The sequence below is a fragment of the Vipera berus genome, assembly GCF_964194415.1.
Source record: "Vipera berus genome assembly, chromosome: 1".
Lineage (NCBI taxonomy): Eukaryota > Metazoa > Chordata > Lepidosauria > Squamata > Viperidae > Vipera > Vipera berus.
Window position 1 is genome coordinate 236,466,452 of NC_138202.1, and position 19,894 is coordinate 236,486,345.

Consider the following 19,894-nt stretch of genomic DNA (forward strand, 5'->3'; position numbering starts at 1 on the left):
GGCATGTGTGGTGCGGGGGGTTCCTGCACGGCTCCAGGACTGGTTCCGGGTGGCGGTGGAGCTAGATATTGGGTTGCAGGACACCCGGGGCAGGCCTGTAGTGGGCTCTGGAGCCTGGAGGGCCCCGGAGGGGCCGAAAACCGAGAGCCGGAAGTCCGGGCCGGCGGTGTCACAACCCGCCCCCCTACCGGCGCCCCGTCCAACGTTCCGCTGCTTCCGATGTGACCCACCGGGCCACCGGGCAGTGGACTGCCCGTTACCACCGCCGCGGCCAGGGCCCAACCCTCCAGTGGCACGGGTCCCAACCCCCAGGAGAGCTGCGGAACGCTCCAGAGCAGCGTACCAGGTGGCCGACAAGACACCCCGAACGTCAACACCGGTGCGTCCAGAGGGGCCGGCGGATGGACGGACTGACACATCCGATGGGTCTGAGGATCACGAGTACGAGGAGGACCCGATGGTAAGTGCTCCAGTGTGCCCTTTTGTGCTGCCAGTGGCATTGATAAGCCCACGAACAGGCGAGAGGAGGGAGTGTAAGGCTTTGATCTACTGCGGACAAGAAAAAAAAAAGAATGCATCTTAGTGAATTTCGGAGTACAGAGTTCTTAAAATGCTTGATTGCCCTTAGCAAATAAACACGAGTAGTCTCTTACGGGGAAAAAAACCCAGCAATACTTGAAGCTTTCATTAGCAGGTCATTTGATATATAAATATGTTAAGATGTAAAAATAATACTGGTAATAGTTCCTATTGGCTTGAAAACAGCTTCCTGGTTAAACAGGTGTCTTGAGATCTTTTGGGGGAAATAGTGGGAAGCTTATGTATTCAGCTTCCTGTTCCATAGCTGTCAAAAATTACTGACTCATAAGCAGCCAGTTGTTCTTTTTTAGTTCTCAAGATTTTGAAGTCTCTAAATTTTTCATCAGATGTTTATTTTGCAGCTTTTGAGGTATATAAAATATAGAGCACCATTTTTTTAAAAAAAACATAAAATGTTTACATATTTATTTATTTATTATTTTATTTTAATTCCATTTATATCCTGCCCTTCTCCGAAGACTCAGGGCGGCTTACAAGCTTAGCAGTAGCCTTCATTCTATGTATATGCCTGCTTATTAGGGCTTTCACACACACCCCCAAGCGGCATTATTACAAGGTCAGCTTAATTGCCCCCAACAATCTGGGTCCTCATTTTACCTACCTCGGAAGGATGGAAGGCTGAGTCAACCTTGAGCCTGGTGGGATATTATGCTGTGATTGTTATGCTTATGGGATTTGGAGAGTTCTGCTTGTTTCAGAATCCTGTATGAAAAGAAAGGAGGGACAAAAATGCTAAGAATGTAGAGAAAAGGTAAGAAAATAGGGAGGAAGCCCTGTGTCTGTCTGCCTTCTTGGTGCTCTTCTGTTGAAACCAAGAGAGCTAAAGGCAGCCGTGAACCTGAGTATAGTGTATTTGAAAGCCTAGTTCATTTTTTTGTCCTTTTTCCAAGCACAGCATCCTTTATATGATAACAGAACAGAATCCTGAGTTGGTTTCATAGCAGTAGGAGAGCGACAAAGAGAAATGCAGGGCTGCTCCAAGATCTTTCTACTTGTTTTTCTAGCCATAGTTTCAGGAAGGTTTTTCATAACAGTTTAAGTATGGTTTATGTGAACTGTGGGTTTTTGGGTATACAGGCTTGGTTAGCCCAATACATGGGTTAAAGGCATGCTTTGTAAGCCAGAGCATTTGCATTTACATAATATGCTACGCCAAAATCAAAACCCAGTTATGGTTTAACACGATGCATATGAAAAAGGCAAAGAACAGCGCAACCAACACCTGTAAGTTCAATCCAGATCAATTCCCACAGGCAGGGTTTGAATTTTATTTTATTTTTTTAATACAGAGCTGCACACAGATCTCATAAAAAATTCATGCAACAGTTTATTTCATTTTCATTCTTCTTTTCCTTCAAAAGTGTTCACTGGAAATGCACAGGGTTCTTTTTCCTATTTTATTCTCACAACTTGATGCAGCAGGTTAGACACAGAAGTGGTAACTGGCCTGTGTTCATTCAGTGAGTTCTACCACTCAAGAGTGTATATTTGCTGAATTTGAGTTAGCTTCATCCTGTCACAGCAGTTTGTTTTGATGGTTTTCTGAAGAAAAACTCCAAAAAAGGAGTTTTCTGAAATAAAGACTTTCTTTTGCATAGAGGTGTGTGCAGTGCTTTTTTTGTAAAAGAAAAAGGTGCCGGAACTCACACGTGTCATACAACCGGCCTTGCCTACCCTACAAGGTTCCATCCCAAAAAAGGTGCCGGAACTCCGTTCTGAGCGTTCTATGAGAAAAAAAGCCCTGCGTGTGTGAAATACACATTTCTTCATGCTCTTAAAGCAATAAAGAGCTGGAAGGGACCTTGGAGGTCTTCTAGTCCAGCCCTCTGCTCAACCAGGAGAACCTATACCGTCTCAGACAGGTGAATGTCTGGAAGCGTGCCTTTTAGATTCATTATAGCATGTTCATGGTCAGGTTTTCATATTGTTGTCCTTTAATATAACATTGATACAATTATTTTTCATGGTTATGTTAACCAGCTTCACTAAGCCGAAAAAGAAAAGAATACAAATTCAACTAACGTTGAATTTATAGAATAGAATAGACCTGGAAGTATAGAATAGAATAGAGCTGGAAGGGACCTTGGAGGTCTTCTAGTCCAGCCTCTGCTTGAGCAGGAGAACCTATACCGTCTCAGACAAGTGATTGTCTAGCCCACGGGTAGGCAACCTCGGCTCTTTTATGACTCATGGACTTCAACTCCCAGAATTCCTGAGTCAGCTGACTCAGGAATTCTGGGAGTTGAAGTCCATGAGTCATAAAAGAGCCGAGGTTGCCTACCCCTGGTCTAGCCTCTTAAAAATCTCCAGTGATGGAGCGCCCACGATTTCTGGAGGCAAGCTGTTCCACTGGTTAATTGTACTCATTGTCAGGAAGTTTCTCCTCAATTCCAGGTTGCTTCTCTCTTTGATCAGTTTCCAACCATTGTTTCTCGACCTTCCCTCTGGTGCTCTGGTGAACAACGTGACCCCCTCTTCTGTGGCAGCCCCTCAGATACTGAAATACTGCTATCATGCCTCCCCTATTTCTTCTTTTCTTTAGACTAGCCCAGGGGTAGGCAACCTCAGCTCTTTATGACTCACGGACTTCAACTCCCAGAATTCCTGAGCCAGCTGGCTCAGGAATTCTGGGAGTTGAAGTCCGTGAGTCATAAAAGAGCCGAGGTTGCCTACCCCTGGACTAGCCAGACCCAAGTCCCATAGCTGTTCTTCGTATGTTTTAGTCTCCAGGTCTTTGATCATCTTTTTTGCTCTTCTCTGAATTTTTTCCAAACTGTCAACATCTTTTTTGTGATATGGTGACCAAAATTGGCTGCAGTATTCCAGGTGTGGTCTTACTAGGGTTTTATAAAGTGGTACTAATACTTCACCTGATCTTGATTCTATGCCTCTGTTTATACAACCTAGGATTGTATTAGCTTTTTTGGCAGCTGCTGCACACTGCTCACTCATAGTCAAGTGAAATGAACTCTCTTTATATAATACAATAATTTCTAGATGAAAACTGAGCTTATATAATAAGGCTTATTGAAATGTATCTGATGTTAAATTGGAAATAGGAAAAATACATTTCCTGTTGTGTACAGTAGTTCAAAAATAAAGTTCTAAATCCTGAGGTCTGCTTGTAAACCTAGAGTTTCTTGGTCAAAGTTCAAGTGCTGAATAATTTATTGTGAGTAAAAGCTGGATACTAGTCACTTTCAAATCACTGAGAACCATACAGACCACTTGAAGTTAGTGTGGGTTTTGAAACACATTAATTGATTCCTATCTGCACAGCCAATATTTTATTTCTGGTATAAGAAGAATTTTACACCATAAAATTATTACAATATCCCAAAAGTAAAGGCACAGCTTTGAAATCTCAGACACTAGGAGAAATAGTAGTCTCTGGAGCCATCTGCTGGGCATGTGGTAGAATGGAAGGCAATGAATAAATTAGATATACGCCTTACTTCTTTGCTATCCTCCATAATGTTGACAGAAGTGTCTCCATTCCAGAAGGTGCCTCTGATTTATGTCTTGAAAGAGTTTCTTCTGATCATTATCATGTAAATGTGAACACAACAGTTATGTTTTTTTTTAAATTGGAATTGAAAGGGCAAAGAAAAAAGGTTGAAAAGAAAATGCAAGTCAGCACCTATGTACTTCCACACAAAAAAATCATGCTTAGATTTAATCCTCATGCTTAAATGGAACTGGACATCTGCTACCAGCTGTAAAGTTCCTGGGTGGTCGGATTTTTTTTATATTTTCTTACTATAGATTCTCAGGCAGGCAAGAGAACCATTGTAAATATGGCGAGCTACAGATTACAGTTCTGTGTCTTGCAGAAAATTTCCTGTTGACGCCCCTTATTTTTATTTATTTTTTGTACTTTAACACAATCATACGTCTGTCTAAATGAACTGGAACAATGATGTTTGGGGAAATACAGGGTTTGTATTACTTTTATTAACACTTCGCCTGTAAGAACTAATGGCAGATTCAAACAGAATTTTTAAATGTTACAAAAGTCTGCGATGATCACATTCCAAATGCCTGTGCTGTTGAAAACCAAATTAAATCTCCTTTTTGATTTCTGCTGCAATATATTGTATTATTTGGTTCATAAATTATATAAGGAATTGAATCTCGCTACATTTTTTTAGTATGGTTTCAAGATGGTTGTTTTTCAGTTTTTGCAATAGAGACTAGTAGAACCATAGTCTTTAAAGAAAATACATACAGTAATGAGAATAAGCATTAAGGAATTAAGCCAAATCTTATTGTCTTCATTTTATGCTTAAGTTTATTTATTATTTCTTGCATGGCATCTTTCTTTTTTATATAATTATTATTTTTATTAGTTTATGATATATAATACAGAAGTACAAAAGAAAATAGTAGGAAAATAGGGGAGGAAAAAGGGAAGGGAAAGGTATGGGGGAAAGGGGAAAAAAAGAAAAGGCATTGACTTCTGACTCCCTTTGGTGCAGTAGAATAAGATAATAACATCAAACCTCAACTTTTTACTGTTATATAATAATATAAACTAGCCATCTCTATAACAACAAACCTATTAATCGGTAAAACCCAAAATCAAGGTTTCATTTTTTCTCCCACCTCAAGCACAAAGTCCAGAAGCGGTTTACAAGTAGAAACAAAAGTAATTTTTTTCTTTAATCAAAGTAATATTTATTATTGCTTGCACAACAGGTTTCATAATGAAAATTCTATGAGCAAAATGATAGCAAAGGGATAATTCTGACTCTCTTATTCCACAGTGAAAGAAACCGTTTGTAATGTTTTAGTGAGCGTACAAAGTCAAGAAAAGTTCCTTCCATTTTGAATACTTTCCTTGCTACCCTTTTGTGCTGATATTTGCTTAAAGTCCGAGATTATATGTATGGCAGAAAAACAGGAGTCTATTAAGATATTTTAACAAAACCTCTTTGTGCTAATCTCAGATCCATAAATATGCATTGCATTTTTGATTGCTTAAATAGCTTCCTTAACAGAATGTAAAAGTGAAGCAGATAGTTCCATAAATTCCATTTATAGATATTAAATTTATTTTTAAGATCAATTTGGCACTTGAATAACAGTTACATTTGGCACACACAACTGTCTCAGAGCAAATCATTTAATGAGTGAGTTTGCCTTGTGCCCTTGCAATAAGAGTTTTGCTTTCTTTACAGAAGATTACACCAACAATTTGAAAGTTACAAAGAGCAAGTACGAAAAATAGGTGAGGAATCCCGTCGTTATCAAGGAGAACACAAAGATGATGCACCCACGTGTGGGATCTGTCACAAAACTAAATTTGCTGATGGTTGTGGCCATTTATGCTCTTACTGCCGGACAAAGTTTTGTGCCAGGTGCGGAGGCCGTGTTTCCCTACGATCAAACAATGTAAGTTTTCTATTGTGTCTAATGCATCATGACTGACTAGTACAGTCTGCTTATGTAGGCTTCTTTTTGGTTTCGTGGTTTTCTTTCTGTCTCTTTTCTACCTCTCTCCTTCAACCTCTTGTATTTCCTTTTATTTGTCCATACTCTTGTGTTTGTTTTTAAAATTCCTCACTCAGCATTTTTTTGGGGTATGTGTTTTTTTTCCTCTTTGGTCAATTTAACTATAGATTGAGCAAAGAAGAAACACAGGAAGGGAAACAAAAATGTTCATCATATGCTGGTTCTTTCTACCTAACAATGGCAAGAGAGCTTGTCTCAATATAATATATTGTAAACGACTTATAAAGGACGCGGTGGCTCAGTGGGTTAGGACGTTGAGCTTGTCGATCAGAAGGTCGGCAGTTTGGCGGGTCGAATCCCGAGTGCCGCGTAACAGAGTGAGCGCCTGTTACTCGTCCCAGCTTCTGCCAACCTAGCAATTCGAAAGCATGTAAAAATGCAAGTAGAAAAATAGGGACCACTACAGTGGGAAGGTAACAGCGTTCCGTGCGCCTTTGGCGTCTAATGCCGGCCACATGACCACGGAGACGTCCTCGGACAAGCGCTGGTTCTTCAGCTTTGAAATGGAGATGAGCACCAGTCCTTAGAGTTGAAAATGACTAGCACGCATGTGCGGGGGAACCTTTACCTTTACCTTTTTAAACGACTTATAAACTTCAAGTAATACTTTAATTGCATCATTGTGCAAGATTTTAAAACTGTTTGGCTGATAATTCATCAGCTCTAGCTTTGCTCTTAATTATATTTTCTAGCGCTGTTTAACTTTGCAGAATGTCTGGCTCTACTTCAGTGATCTATATACTTACTGACACTACATCTTTTGGGTACAATTCTTTTGTAATTCATTGTTTAGCAAACAAAAGGACAAACCTGATCAGATATATTTAACAATATCAATCAATGCTTCATATCTGCATATTGTTCAATGTTACATGTCTCCATATTTTTAACAATATCCATCACAGTGTTACATTTCAATGACACTTATTTGCATATTTTTAACAATATCAGTCAATGCTGCAAATCTGCATGTTCAATGGAGATAATTCATTTAATTTAGCCAATAAATATTGAGTCGTTTAACATTTCACAGTTAGTGTTCTGGAGTGAGTTTGCATTTCTGATACAAAAGAAATAAAAAGACAAAAAAGGATCTCTCTCTCTTTCTCTCTCTATGTTTCATCCAGCCTTTATTATTTTTATAAATAATATCAGGGGTTCAAAGATCACAATATAAAGGGTTTTTTCCCCAGACCTTCGAGTATAATAATAATAAATGCACTGAAATCCAGAATTGAGAAGACAGAACAGACAGCAAACACTGCCTCATCAATGAAGCTGAAGAAACAGTGGATCACCTGGTTAGCTACTGCAAGAAGATTTCGCAGACTGATTACAAGCAATAGCATAACAAAGTAGCAACAATGGTGCATTGGAATATGTAAAATTCCATGTGTATTTTTTTGTAAGCAAAAATTGATAGCACTACAAAAGTAATTGAAAATGATGCAATGTTCTGGGATTTTAGAATTCGAACAGATAATCACCAGCCATATAACATTCCAGACTTAACCATTGTTGATAAGAAAGACAAAAAAAAGTCTGGATAGTGGACATCATAGTACCTGGAGAAAGCGGAATAGAAGAGAAAAACTGGAGAAAATAACAAAATACAAGGACCTGAAAATGGAAGTAGAAACACTGTGGCAAAAGAAAATAAAGTTAGTCATAGTATTAGGTAAAGGTAAAGGTTCGCCCGCACATGCGTGCTAGTCGTTTCTGACTCTAGGGGCCGGTGCTCATCTCCGTTTCAAAGCCGAAGAGCTAGCGCTTGTCTGAGGACGTCTCCGTGGTCATGTGGCCAGCATGACTAGACGCCAAAGGCGCACGGAACACTGTTACCTTCCCACCGTAGTGGTCCCTATTTTTCTACTTGCATTTTTACATGCTTTCGAACTGCTAGGTTGGCAGAAGCTGGGACGAGTAACAGGCGCTCACTCTGTTACGCGGCACTCGGGATTCGACCCGCCAAACTGCCGACCTTCTGATCGACAAGCTCAGCGTCCTAACCCACTGAGCCACCGCGTCCCTAGTCATAGTATTAGTAATAGTAATAGGCACCTTGGGTGCAATCCCAGAACAAGCACTGCTTGAACACAATTGCCATTGACAAAATCAGTCAATTGCGAAAGGCAGCTTTACTTGGAATAATTTACACCCTTCGATGATACCTCTAACACCATCAAATATAAACATAGGGAAGGACTCGATACGTGGCTAAAAATGCCAAATTCAGTCTAATCATCTGGCTGACTGTGCAACCAATCATAGTAATAAATTCTTGGACCCCCAATCAGGAGACAAAGCTCTAGTGATTAAAAAAAAATCCTGACTGCATTTAAGTGAACTTTTAGTCTTTTCTTTTTTCACCATTAGCGTCTCATGGAACTCCATAAAGATCTCATAGAATCCCGAAGGTTCCATGGGCGGCACAGTTTTGAAAACTCTGCTCTAGATCACAATTTAAAAATTATTTTGTGGATAATTATAGTTTATTTTTTCTGTTTAAATTAAAGGTTTAGGAACTTTATTTCTATTAAATTATTATGTGGAACAGCTTTTCACACTAATTCAATGCAGTGCAGATTACACTGAAACAAAGAAGTCATGCTAGAATTATCCTTAAAACTGTTTGAATGCTTCTTGTTCAACTCTACTTATGTAGTCACAGTAACACCTTAACTTCTGAGATTAATAGTAGATCATGTAGTCTGTTTCTCAGTATACCACAATGCGCCACACACTCTGAATCGTGAGGAAAGAGATTTTATGAGATTTCTAATTATGGCGAGTTGAATTTTACACGATTATAACAGGTTGAAAATGCAGACTAGAAGGAGTAGTGCAACATTTTTACTATATGTTGCTTTTTATTATATGTGCTTGTTTTTGTTTATAATTTGTTTTATTGTATGTGCTTTTACCTGCTGACCCATTGTATTGCTAGATGTGTTTTGCACAGGGAAGTTTGCTCATTGACTATTTAAAGGTACAGTGGTTTAATAAGTACAGTACACGGGAGCATGCTACCATTTCAGAAAGTTATGAATATCCATAACTATAAACTTTCCTCAGCTGCTCAGTGTTTTATCTCCTCCTTTCGCTCAGCTATGGCGTGTCTGTGATATTAAGCAACTTGGTCAGAACAGGTGTGGCTCTAAGCTAATAAGATATTTTCTTTATTCGTGTCAGAAGCATCTACAAACTATAGACTTGCAACATTCAACACTGAGCAAGTAAAATAGGCATAAAATAGGTTATAAAAATATTGCACATTTAAAAGTATGTTAAATATACAGGATTATATATTTCAGCCAGTATTGGGCCATGTCAACAAGCATTTTCTTTCACCAGCTTGAGGTCCTCCCCCGTATATGTTGAAGAACATCCTTGTTAATACAAAAGAAGCATATCTAGAATGTTTCCAACGACTAGAGATTGTCTGCTCCATATTGCTATCTTTCTGTGCTGATAGAAATATGTGGATATGATCATAAAATATGTGGAATATTCCTAGCAGTGAACATATTAAAACTAGGACAAATTTTTAGAAGTGAATTTAGAATGCTCTTAACTTTTTTAATCTGTGCCCGAAAAGTATTTCCAAATTACAACACCATCAAAGCCATTTATTGCAGTTGCTGACTTTGATATGCTCTTAAATAGGTTTGCAACTTGACTCTTGATCAGCCTTTTGTATCCTGATGCCCATCAGATGAATTGGCCATCTGGATGGGATTTGTGTGCAAGCTAGTTTGGAAAAACTGCTATTAATTTTACCAACTTTTCAAATAGGAAAGCAGAATTTCTACTTCAGCCACTGTGAATTAAAAGTCCTACCTGGAAATCAGGATAGAATTGCCAAATTGTTTCTCAGGGCTGCTGCAGAATAATTGGCAACTTACAAAAGTTGCACGTAGGGTGGAGATTAATGGACAAATTATATTAATAATAGCCTTGTGCTGTTGTGATTCAGGGTCAGCCTGTGGGTTCGGCAGTTGGGTCGGATGATTCAGAGGAGGAGGAGGGGGGTGTTGGAGACCTTGCTGAGGATAGTATTGAGGCTCCGCAGAGCCCTCAGCCAGGCCCCTCCCATCTGGTCACGACGCAGACCCAGCTGTGTGAGCCTGACAGCGTGGATGAAGATGACCCACAGCTGGCCCTTTTCATGGACGCCCGATGCAGGAGGCAGTCAATCAGGAGTAAGCAGAAGAAGGCAATGGGGCACCTCGGAAGGAGGCAGAGAGAAGCCATGCCCTGAACTGTTTAAAAGGGGAATGTGTGGGAGGGCTGGTTTGCTGAAGGCAACCGTTTGAATAGCTCCTGTTTCATGGTTTGTGTTTGCTCTCTTTGCTCTGTTTTATGTTAATAAATTTGGCAGGCTTAGTTCCAGCCTCTTGCCCTGTTTTGCAGGGCCGGTAGTAGGCTGGTACAGAACATGTGCCAAGTAAGAAATTAAACATCCCTACCATGTTTAGGCTGTGTCCTCTGCTGAGTCCTGATGCATTTCAAAAACAACATGATATGCTAGCTAGGCTTTTAAATCTTGGGTTGTGGTTCCAGAAACATTGTATAGTCCAAAGCATCACTTTGATGCTTGTCTGGAATAACTACCCGTTCTTCTTCCTCTATGCCAAATCCTGTTTCAGACTTTCCTGACTTTCAGTTCTAGACCTTTCCCAATTTTCAGGAATGACATTATATGCAGGGCCAGGGACTGTAATGGGAAAACTCTTAAAATTTGTATTTCATATACAGCATGGCTTTTCGAATCTTTGGTGGGCTATTAAAACTGACATGCTGAATCCAGATATATCAATTCTGCTTGCAACTGTTTTCATTTCTTCTAAAAAGTCTTCGAAGGTATTTGTGGGAAAAATACTTTCTGTGAAAAGAAACTGTAGATATTTTCATTTAAAATGTATTTCATTTTCAGCGAATTTTGCTTTTATAGAAACATTGGAATTGCTTTATTTATATATGCCTATTAATATTTTCCTCCTCTTCCCCCCCCCCTTTTCTTTATATATTTCTTCTTTCTCTGCTTCCCTGGATGCTTTCCCAAAGGAGGACAAAGTGGTTAGAATCCATTCTTCTTCTTATATTATTATAATGTTACTAGATATATTTTGAAACAAGTTATTGTGACATGCTGATTGGCCATTCAATGAAAAAACAGGCCCCAGGTTACATGCCAATTCTAAAATCCAGCTATTTAAACAAAGAATATATTTGCAAAATTTAAAAGACAGCAGCTAAATTTCTTTTGTATTAAAACTGACAGTATTATTTATTCAGGGCAATATTAATTTTGGAAACAGAAAACTTAATTTTTATGATACTTTGCTGTTTTGCATGGGAAATGAATGAAATAAATTCATACATTAATTCATAAAATGCAGCAATAACTTGTTTTCGAATTGCAACTTTAGTTTTTTTTAATAGTATTGATGTACATATATGTTACATTATGAATTTAATCATATAGCATCAGATCCATTCACAGTTTCTAATGTTTTAGGCAAAGTTATGAAATAATTACCTCAGAAGCTCTGCCGCTTTTGTACATGTAATGTATGTGATGTCATAACACACATGCAAAAAGAACTGGAGCTGATGATACTTATTTTATAAAGCCCTCCTCCCATGCCTCTGTGTAGCACTTAAGTTTTTTTTTTTATTGAAAAGTTTTAACATACATTTTCTCTTTAACAGTCCCCCCTCCCCCTCCCCTCCCCCTCCCTCCCTACCCCTCTCCCCCTCCCCCCCCCGACTTCCCAGAGCTAAGTACAAGGTATAAAAACAAAAAAAAACAATCATAAACATCCATATGCTAACAACCATAAACTCTAAAATCTATCACTCTCTGGCTCATATAGGATGATACAAACACTATTAATATTAAATATATATAGAGAAAACAAGAAAGAAAAAGAAAAAGAAAAGGAAGACTTATTCAAATGCTACATGAAACTTTTTAGTCCTATATTTATTCTGGATATACTCAATCCATTTTCTCCATTCCATAATATAACGTTCTTGCGAGTGATCTTTCAAATAAGCCGAAATCTTTGCCATCTCTGCCAGGTCAGAAACCTTTAAAGTCCATTCTTCTATAGTCGGCAGTTCCTCTTTCTTCCAATACTGACCTATTAAGAGTCTTGCTGCCGTAATTAAATTCAACATCAGCTTAGTGTCCACAACCGTAGCATCTGTAATTATTCCCAACAAGAAAAGTTGCGGACAAAACTTTATCCTTTGCTTGAAAATCTTCTGCATATTCCACCAAATTTTAATCCAGAAGGCCTTAACCTTCTTGCAAGTCCACCATACGTGAAAATATGTTGCATCTTCATCACCACACCTCCAGCATTTTGGCTGATAATTCGGATACATACTTGCAAGCTTTTTAGGATCTAGATGCCATCTATAAAACATTTTATAAAAGTTCTCTCTTAAATTTTGAGCTTGTGTAAATTTTACGTTCCTCACCCAAATCTTTTCCCACGTATCCATTGTAATAACTTCTTGGATGTTTTGGGCCCATTTTATCATACAGTCCTTAACAAGTTCTGTTTCTGAGTCAATCTCTATCAATGCAAGATATATCCGTTTAATATGTGCTGGTCCCTGATTTCTAATTTGCTTTATCAGATTTTCATCAGTCATTGTAAGCCAATTTTCTGGTCTTCTTTCCACCTGGCCCGTAGCTGAATATATTGAAACCAAGTTTGAACAATCTCTTCATCTCGCAAGAGGCTATATGGTTTCAAACACCAGACATTTCTTTCCAGGCTTAAAATCTCTTTGTACGTAGTCATATCATGTTTAAAACCAACATTTATATTTTCTATTGCGTGTTTTGGAATTGCCCACAATGGTATCTTACAGTCTAACTTATGTCTATACTTCTTCCAAACTCTCAGCAATGCCTGTCTTAAAATATGCACTCTAAACACATTATCTACCTTCTTATCATACAACAAATATGCATGCCAGCCAAACAGCAAATCATGGCCCTCAAGATTTAATAATCTCTCTTGTGTCAAATTAATCCAATCACTTATACCTGCTAACGCAGCAGCTTCATAATATAATTTAAGATTAGGCATTTTAAGACCACCTCGTTCACGAGTATCCTGCATAATCTTAAGTTTAACTCGTGGCCTTTTCCCTGCCCAGACAAATTTATTGATACCTCTCTGCCATTCCTCCAAATTAGAATCTTTCTTAAGAACCGGTATCATTTGAAATAAGAATAAAAATTTAGGCAGGACATTCATTTTCACTGCTGCGATTCGCCCCAACAAAGACAATTGCAGTTTTTCCCAACTCTCCATTTCTTTTTGGATTTTTCCCCATAATTTTTCATAGTTATTTTTATATAGTTTTGTATTAGAGGGCGACAAAAGCACCCCCAAATATTTGACCCTTTTAACAATCTCAAATCCAGTTAACCCTTCTAAAAGGGCCTTTTGCGATGCTGTCATATTTTTAGCCAGAATTTTAGTTTTTTGTACATTAACTTTAAATCCAGAAACCTTCCCATATTGCATTATTATCTCCATCAGGTCCACAACAGAGCTCTTCGGCTGGGTCACTGTAACAACCAGATCGTCTGCGAACGCTCTCAATCTATAATCCTGATCTCTAATTTGTATACCCTTAATTCTTTCCGAATTCCGTATTTTTACCAGTAATATCTCCAATGTTAACACAAATAACAAAGGCGATAACGGGCACCCTTGCCTTGTACCCTTCTCAATATTACATGCTTCTGACAAGCTATTATTAACTATTATTCGGGCTGTTTGTTTTTGATATAATGCCCTAATTGGTTGCAAAAATTTATCCCCAAAATTCATTTTATCTAAAACTTTCATCAAAAATTGCCAGTTCAATTGATCAAAGGCTTTTTCAGCATCTAAAAAAATTAGCGCCGCAGGGATCTGGTTGTTCCTTTCCAAAAATTCCAACACATCAACTATATGCCTCACGTTATTTTTCATTTGCCTGCCACTAATAAACCCAGTTTGATCCCCATGAATCACCTGTTGCAGAACCCTCATCAATCTATTAGCCAACACCTTAGCAAATATCTTATAATCTGTATTTAATAGTGATATCGGTCTGTAGTTTTTTACTTGAGTAACATCTTGGTCTTCCTTCGGAATCAAAGAAATAAAAGCAGTTCTCCAAGACGGAGGCACCTTTCCCCCTCTCTGGATTATCTGGAACAATTCCTTTAACGGTTTTATCATCTCCAATTGTAAATTTTTGTAGTAGGCCGCAGTCAGACCATCTGTACCTGGCGCTTTATCCACCTTCAACTCCTTAATTGCTGTAAGTATTTCTTCTTCTGTAATCAATTGATTAATCTCCTCTTTTTGTTCTTGCGTAAGAACCGGAATGCTAGCATTCTCCAAATATACATCAATGTCTTTTTCGTTAATCTTCTCCTTAGCATATAATTTAGAATAAAAATCCACAAAGGCTTCCTTAATAAGATCCTGTTGAAACACTACCTTTCCCTTATATTCAATTTTGTCTATATTAGAAGCCCTTTGCTTTTTCCTTAGTCTATAAGCTAACCATCTACCTGGCTTATTAGCATTGCAAAAAGTGTTATGCCTGGCAAACCGCAAATTGGTAGCCACCTGGTCAGCCATTAGTTTATCAAATTGTCCTCTTAATAGCTTAATAACCTCCTTAGTCTTCACATCCAATGGATTCAGAATCAAAGCATTCTCTTTTTCCTTAATTTCATTCTCCAATTCTTTCCTTCTAGCTTCCAAAGTACGTCTGTGTTTATTATTCATATATATCAACACCCCTCTCATATAAGCCTTGCTAGCATCCCAAACCATGTCCATAGAAGTATCCTTATTCATATTAATTTCAAAAAAATCCTTCATTCGCTGTTTACACTCTTCCACATTTTTCTGATTTCTAAACAGGTTCTCATTTACGCGCCACGAGCGCCTATCTCTATTGTCCTTATTAATCTCTAACCATACTGGACTATGGTCAGAAATAGCTCTTGCACAAATCTTTACCTTCTTAATCCTAGAAAAAAAGTCGTTAGTCAACAAAATGAAGTCAATCCTGGAAAAAGATTGATGTCTATCAGAAAAAAAAGTATAATCCTTTTCATGCGGGTGTGTGTCACGCCAAATGTCTCGCAATTCCAAATCATCCTTCATTTCAAAAAAAGATTTAGGCAATCTGGCACGACATGGAACACGCTTAAAAAAACCAGCCTTATCCATCTGTACGTCCAAAACACCATTCCAGTCCCCCATAAAAATAAACGATTTGTAATCCAACTGGGTAAGCTTTGTATGAAGTAAGCTAAAAAAGTCAGCTTGTTGTTGTTGTTGATTAGGAGCATACAGTCCAACTAAAAGCGTTTTTTTGCCTTCTAACAACAAATCTATCATTACGTATCTTCCATGTTTATCTGCTTCAATTAAGTCCGCTGTTAAAGCACTTTTAACATAGACAACCACTCCGTTTTTCTTATTCATTGCAGAGGCGACAAATTGCGTACCCAACCTTGAGTTCAATAAAAACTTTTGGTCCATAGCCCTAATATGCGTTTCTTGCAAGCATATAACATCAATCTTAAATTGTTTTAAATATTGAAAAACTTTCTTTCTCTTCTGAGGCGAGTTTAGTCCATTAACGTTCCAGGTTAGAAATTTAGTCGCCATGCTTGTCATCCCGAAGCTGTTGGAGCACATCTTTAATAGCCCCTCTGTCGCCTTTGGGCCGCGCTCCTCCCACTGCCTCGCTATAAGTGCGCTTTGAGATTTCCATAAACTTCTGCTGGTCTTGTTCTTTTATTTGTTTTGCTCTTTTTAAAGCAAAAGCACGCGTCACCTTCAGCTCTCCAACATCAGCCAACGAAGTTATAGTTTGATCCCCTCCAGCACCATTCTCCTCTGTCTGTCCATCTTCTTCTCCAGATCCCTTTGCCGCTTCCAGAAGTGATAGTGGGGTTGCTTTTAAAACATTATTGTAAAAATCACGCGCCTGTGTCACAGTAACCAGACGGTATCTTTTGCCTTCATGCATCGCCACCAATCCAACTGGGATCTCCCATCTGAACCTTATATCACGTTGCTTAAGTTCCTGCACAAGAAATGCAAAGTCCTTTCTTCTCCTTAAAATCTTTGGAGGGATTTCCTTTAAAACCAAAACTTCTTGGTCAGCGACCACTACTTTAGTATCATAGGCGGCTTGAATAACTTCATCTCTAGTTTCTCTCTTTGCAAAATAAACCACCACATCTCTAGGTAGCTTTCTCTGTCTAGCAATCCATGAATTTACACGAAAAACTTTATCCATGCATCCCTTTATTTCAGATGCTGGCTGACCCAATACTGCTTCCAGAGCTTCAGAAATCAGCTGCTTTAGGTCTTCTTTAATATTTTCTTTTAAGCCTCTGATTCTAACAGCATACTGCATCTGATGAAACTGAACAAGACTTAATTCTCTGTCCATTTTATCTCTTAACTCTTCATTCTCCAATACCTTTACTTCTAATATAGCATTTTTTTGAGTCAAATCTTCCACTTTTTCTTCCAAACCTTGCACACATTCAGCCACACTTTCCACTGTAGACAAAATGTCTACCCTCATCGCACTGAATTTCTCTTCCATCCTCTCTTCTATCCTCTCCTCCATTTTCTCCAATTTCTCCTCCACCTTTGCCAATTTATCACCCAGTGTTTCTAAAATTACCTGGGCATGTTTTTCAAGAGCATCTTGTAAATCCTTCGATGTCAGTGCAGCAGGAGGAAGCAAGGCTTGCAACGATGTCTGTTGCACCGGGGAAGTTCCAGCACTCCGAAGAGTTTTTGAGGGAGGTTTAGCCGCCATCTTTTTACTTTTGCTTGTTACGCACTTTCACTTTAAGTTTAAAAAGTCCATTAAGCTAGAGAGTAAAAATAAAAGTCCTCTTCACCTCTTCCTCCTGTACCGCTCTGCCTGCTCCTTTTATTCCAGGGTCTTTCCTTCTGGCAGGGGTGGTCGCAAACGCCTGGCTCTGCTCCAAGAATCCCGGAGCAGAGACGCTGAACAGCTGGGAGCAACCCAGGCTACGGGGGAGTTCAATCCTTCAGCCGCCCCAGCTTTAAGCTCAGGCGGCCCCGGAGAACTCAACCCCTACCTGGGGCCTCTCCCCCTCCTCTTCTCCCGAGGAGGGGGCTTCAAATTCACCCGAACAGCTGATCGGCGCTGTTTCGGGTGAAAACAACACAGCTGAGCAGCGGGCAGCCCGAAACGGCTGTCTCCGGCGCCGCGCCGCCACTGGAAGTCCCGTAGCACTTAAGTTTTGAAATAGTTAGTCTTAAATATGAACTTTTTGGTGCATTTTGTCAGAAATCCGGTTAATAGTAATTAACAGATATTGTTTCTGAAATTTCCTGAAATTTCTCCCTATCTCTAAAAATACAGTAATATACTATGCACTTTTTATTGTGAATATGAATTCCACATTCCCGCTTGGGAACATTAGAAATGATAGACAAACTATCTTTGTATCCCATTTTTTTGTTTGTTTCATCTAGGAGCCCTAACAAACTGCCAAAGGATTTCAGAAGTCTTAGCAATGGAATCTGGTGGGCAGTGGGGGAGGAATTCACATTTTGTGGCCAGCCTGACAGATTTAGAGAGGAGGGGTCCTTGGTACTCTCTGAACTTGGTTGCAGACATTTCATTACCCAAACTAGGTAACACTGATGATATTGTCAATTTTTGAGTAATGAAATGTCTGCAAGAAAACAACCGAGACACCAAGGACCCCTCATTTCATCCTTGACCTACTAATATTTTCCATTATTAGTAGCTTTAGAGAGGGCTTAGCAATAACACAATCTTTACGAAAGAAGCATAAAGAGATTTTTTTTCCCCCAATCCTTTCCTCCATTCTCTTAGAGCAGGGGTATCCAACCTTGGAAAGTTTTTAAGACTTATGGCCGGCTGGGGAATTCTGAGGTTGAACTCCACATCTTAAAGGCTTAGTGCACCTATTTTGTATACCTGCTAAAATGTGAATATAATGGTTACTTGACAATTAGCTAAAACAAAAATCATAAACAGTTGAGGAGGAGGATACTGGGACAGGTGTTCTCTGTTTTTAAAAGATCTCGGCCAACTTTCCCCCAAATAACTATGGATGATACCTTGAAGCATTCTTTACAGGCTTGAAATTCTGGATATTGTCATTCCAATGGATCTGAAAATTAATCAATGCACTTTCTCTTTGATCAAGTTTCAATTTAGTTAATGTTATTCATGCCATGACAATTAGTAAGGATCAATGTTTCATGTTTCTTAACCCTATATTTTGGGCAAATATTGAAACTGAAGATTACCTCTGCATCATGTAGACCATTTATATGTAATTTTGGATATTGGCAATGACATACATAATCTGTATGGATTAGTCATGTATTTAAATTTGAAATGAGGGAAATGCTACTGTATCTATAGATTGATACTTAATAGAAAATAATTTCTACTTATCCCCTGGCAGCTCATGTTCCAAGTACATCTATTTAGAAGTAGATTGACAAGCTGACAGTTTAAGAAAATAAATCACGTCTTTCATCGAAGGCGGCCATTAATGAACTTTATAGCTAAAGCCAGATATAAAATGCTCAGCCTGAATAAGACTGGACTGCCTGGACCAGTCAAGCTTTAATGTCCTTTGCTTCTGGAAATAAATTTTTAATATTCAAAGGCCTTACCTAAGTTAGAAAAGCTTTAGGAAAATCTGTCAGTATAGTACACATCGTGGTGTAGAGGGATGGAGGCTGAACACATACAGTATAAATGACCCTTGCTAAGAGATAGATCTCGAGGGACGTGGTGGCTCAGTGGGTTAGGACGCTGAGCTTGTCTATCAGAAGGTCGGCAGTTTGGCGGGTCGAATCACGAGTGCCGCGTAGCAGAGTGAGCGCCTGTTACTCATCCCAGCTTCTGCCAACCTAGCAGTTTGAAAGCATGTAAAAAATGCAAGTAGAAAAATAGGGACCACTACGGTGGGAAGGTAACAGCATTCCGTGCACCTTTGGTGTCTAGTCATGCCAGCCACATGACCACGGAGACGTCCTCGGACAAGCTGGCTCTTCGGCTTTGAAACGGAGATGAGCACCGGCCCCTAGAGTTGGAAACGACTAGCACACATGTGCGGGGGAACCTTTACCTTTACCTAAGAGATAGATAGCTCCAGAACATTTAGTCTTATATTCAGAACTTGTCATCAACTTTGTTGCTTCACCAATTAGCCTACTCTTTCATTATAAACTATCTCATCCTTTATGCTCTTAGCTTAATTCCTTTGCTATGTATAACCATGCATGGATTTTATGCATAAATTATATATTTGAAACACTTTTTTTCTAACCCAAATACTCATTATGGGTAGTCCTGAGCTTATGACTACAATTGAGCCCATAATTTCTGTTGCTAAGTGAGATGGTTGTTAAGTGAGTTTTGCCCCATCTTAACGGCTTTTTTGCCATAGCTGTTAAATGAATCACTGTAGCTGTTAATACGATTTTTAAAATGCATCTGGCTTCCCCATGGATTTTGCTTGTCAGAAAGTTAAAAAGGTAATCACATGACACCGGGACACTGTAACCTTCAAATACAGTCAAGTTGCGAAGCGTCTGAATTTTGATTATGTGACCATGGGATACTGAACAGTCATAAGTGTGAAAAATGGTCATAAGTTACTTTTTTCAGTGTCGTAACTTTGAACAGTCACTAA

At 38.9% G+C, this 19,894-nt stretch overlaps 1 protein-coding gene across 1 annotated transcript in view; it reads left to right on the plus strand.

Moving 5' to 3' along the window:
- The window catches only part of RIMS1 (regulating synaptic membrane exocytosis 1), a gene marked incomplete at both ends in the record, with an annotated part of 304,965 nt that overhangs the window by 128,084 nt on the left and 156,987 nt on the right, over positions 1-19,894 (plus strand). Inside the window, one exon of the mRNA XM_081313224.1 lies at positions 5,781-5,994. Coding sequence (XP_081169350.1) covers positions 5,781-5,994 — 214 coding nt within the window. The remainder of the gene's footprint in view (positions 1-5,780; positions 5,995-19,894) is intronic.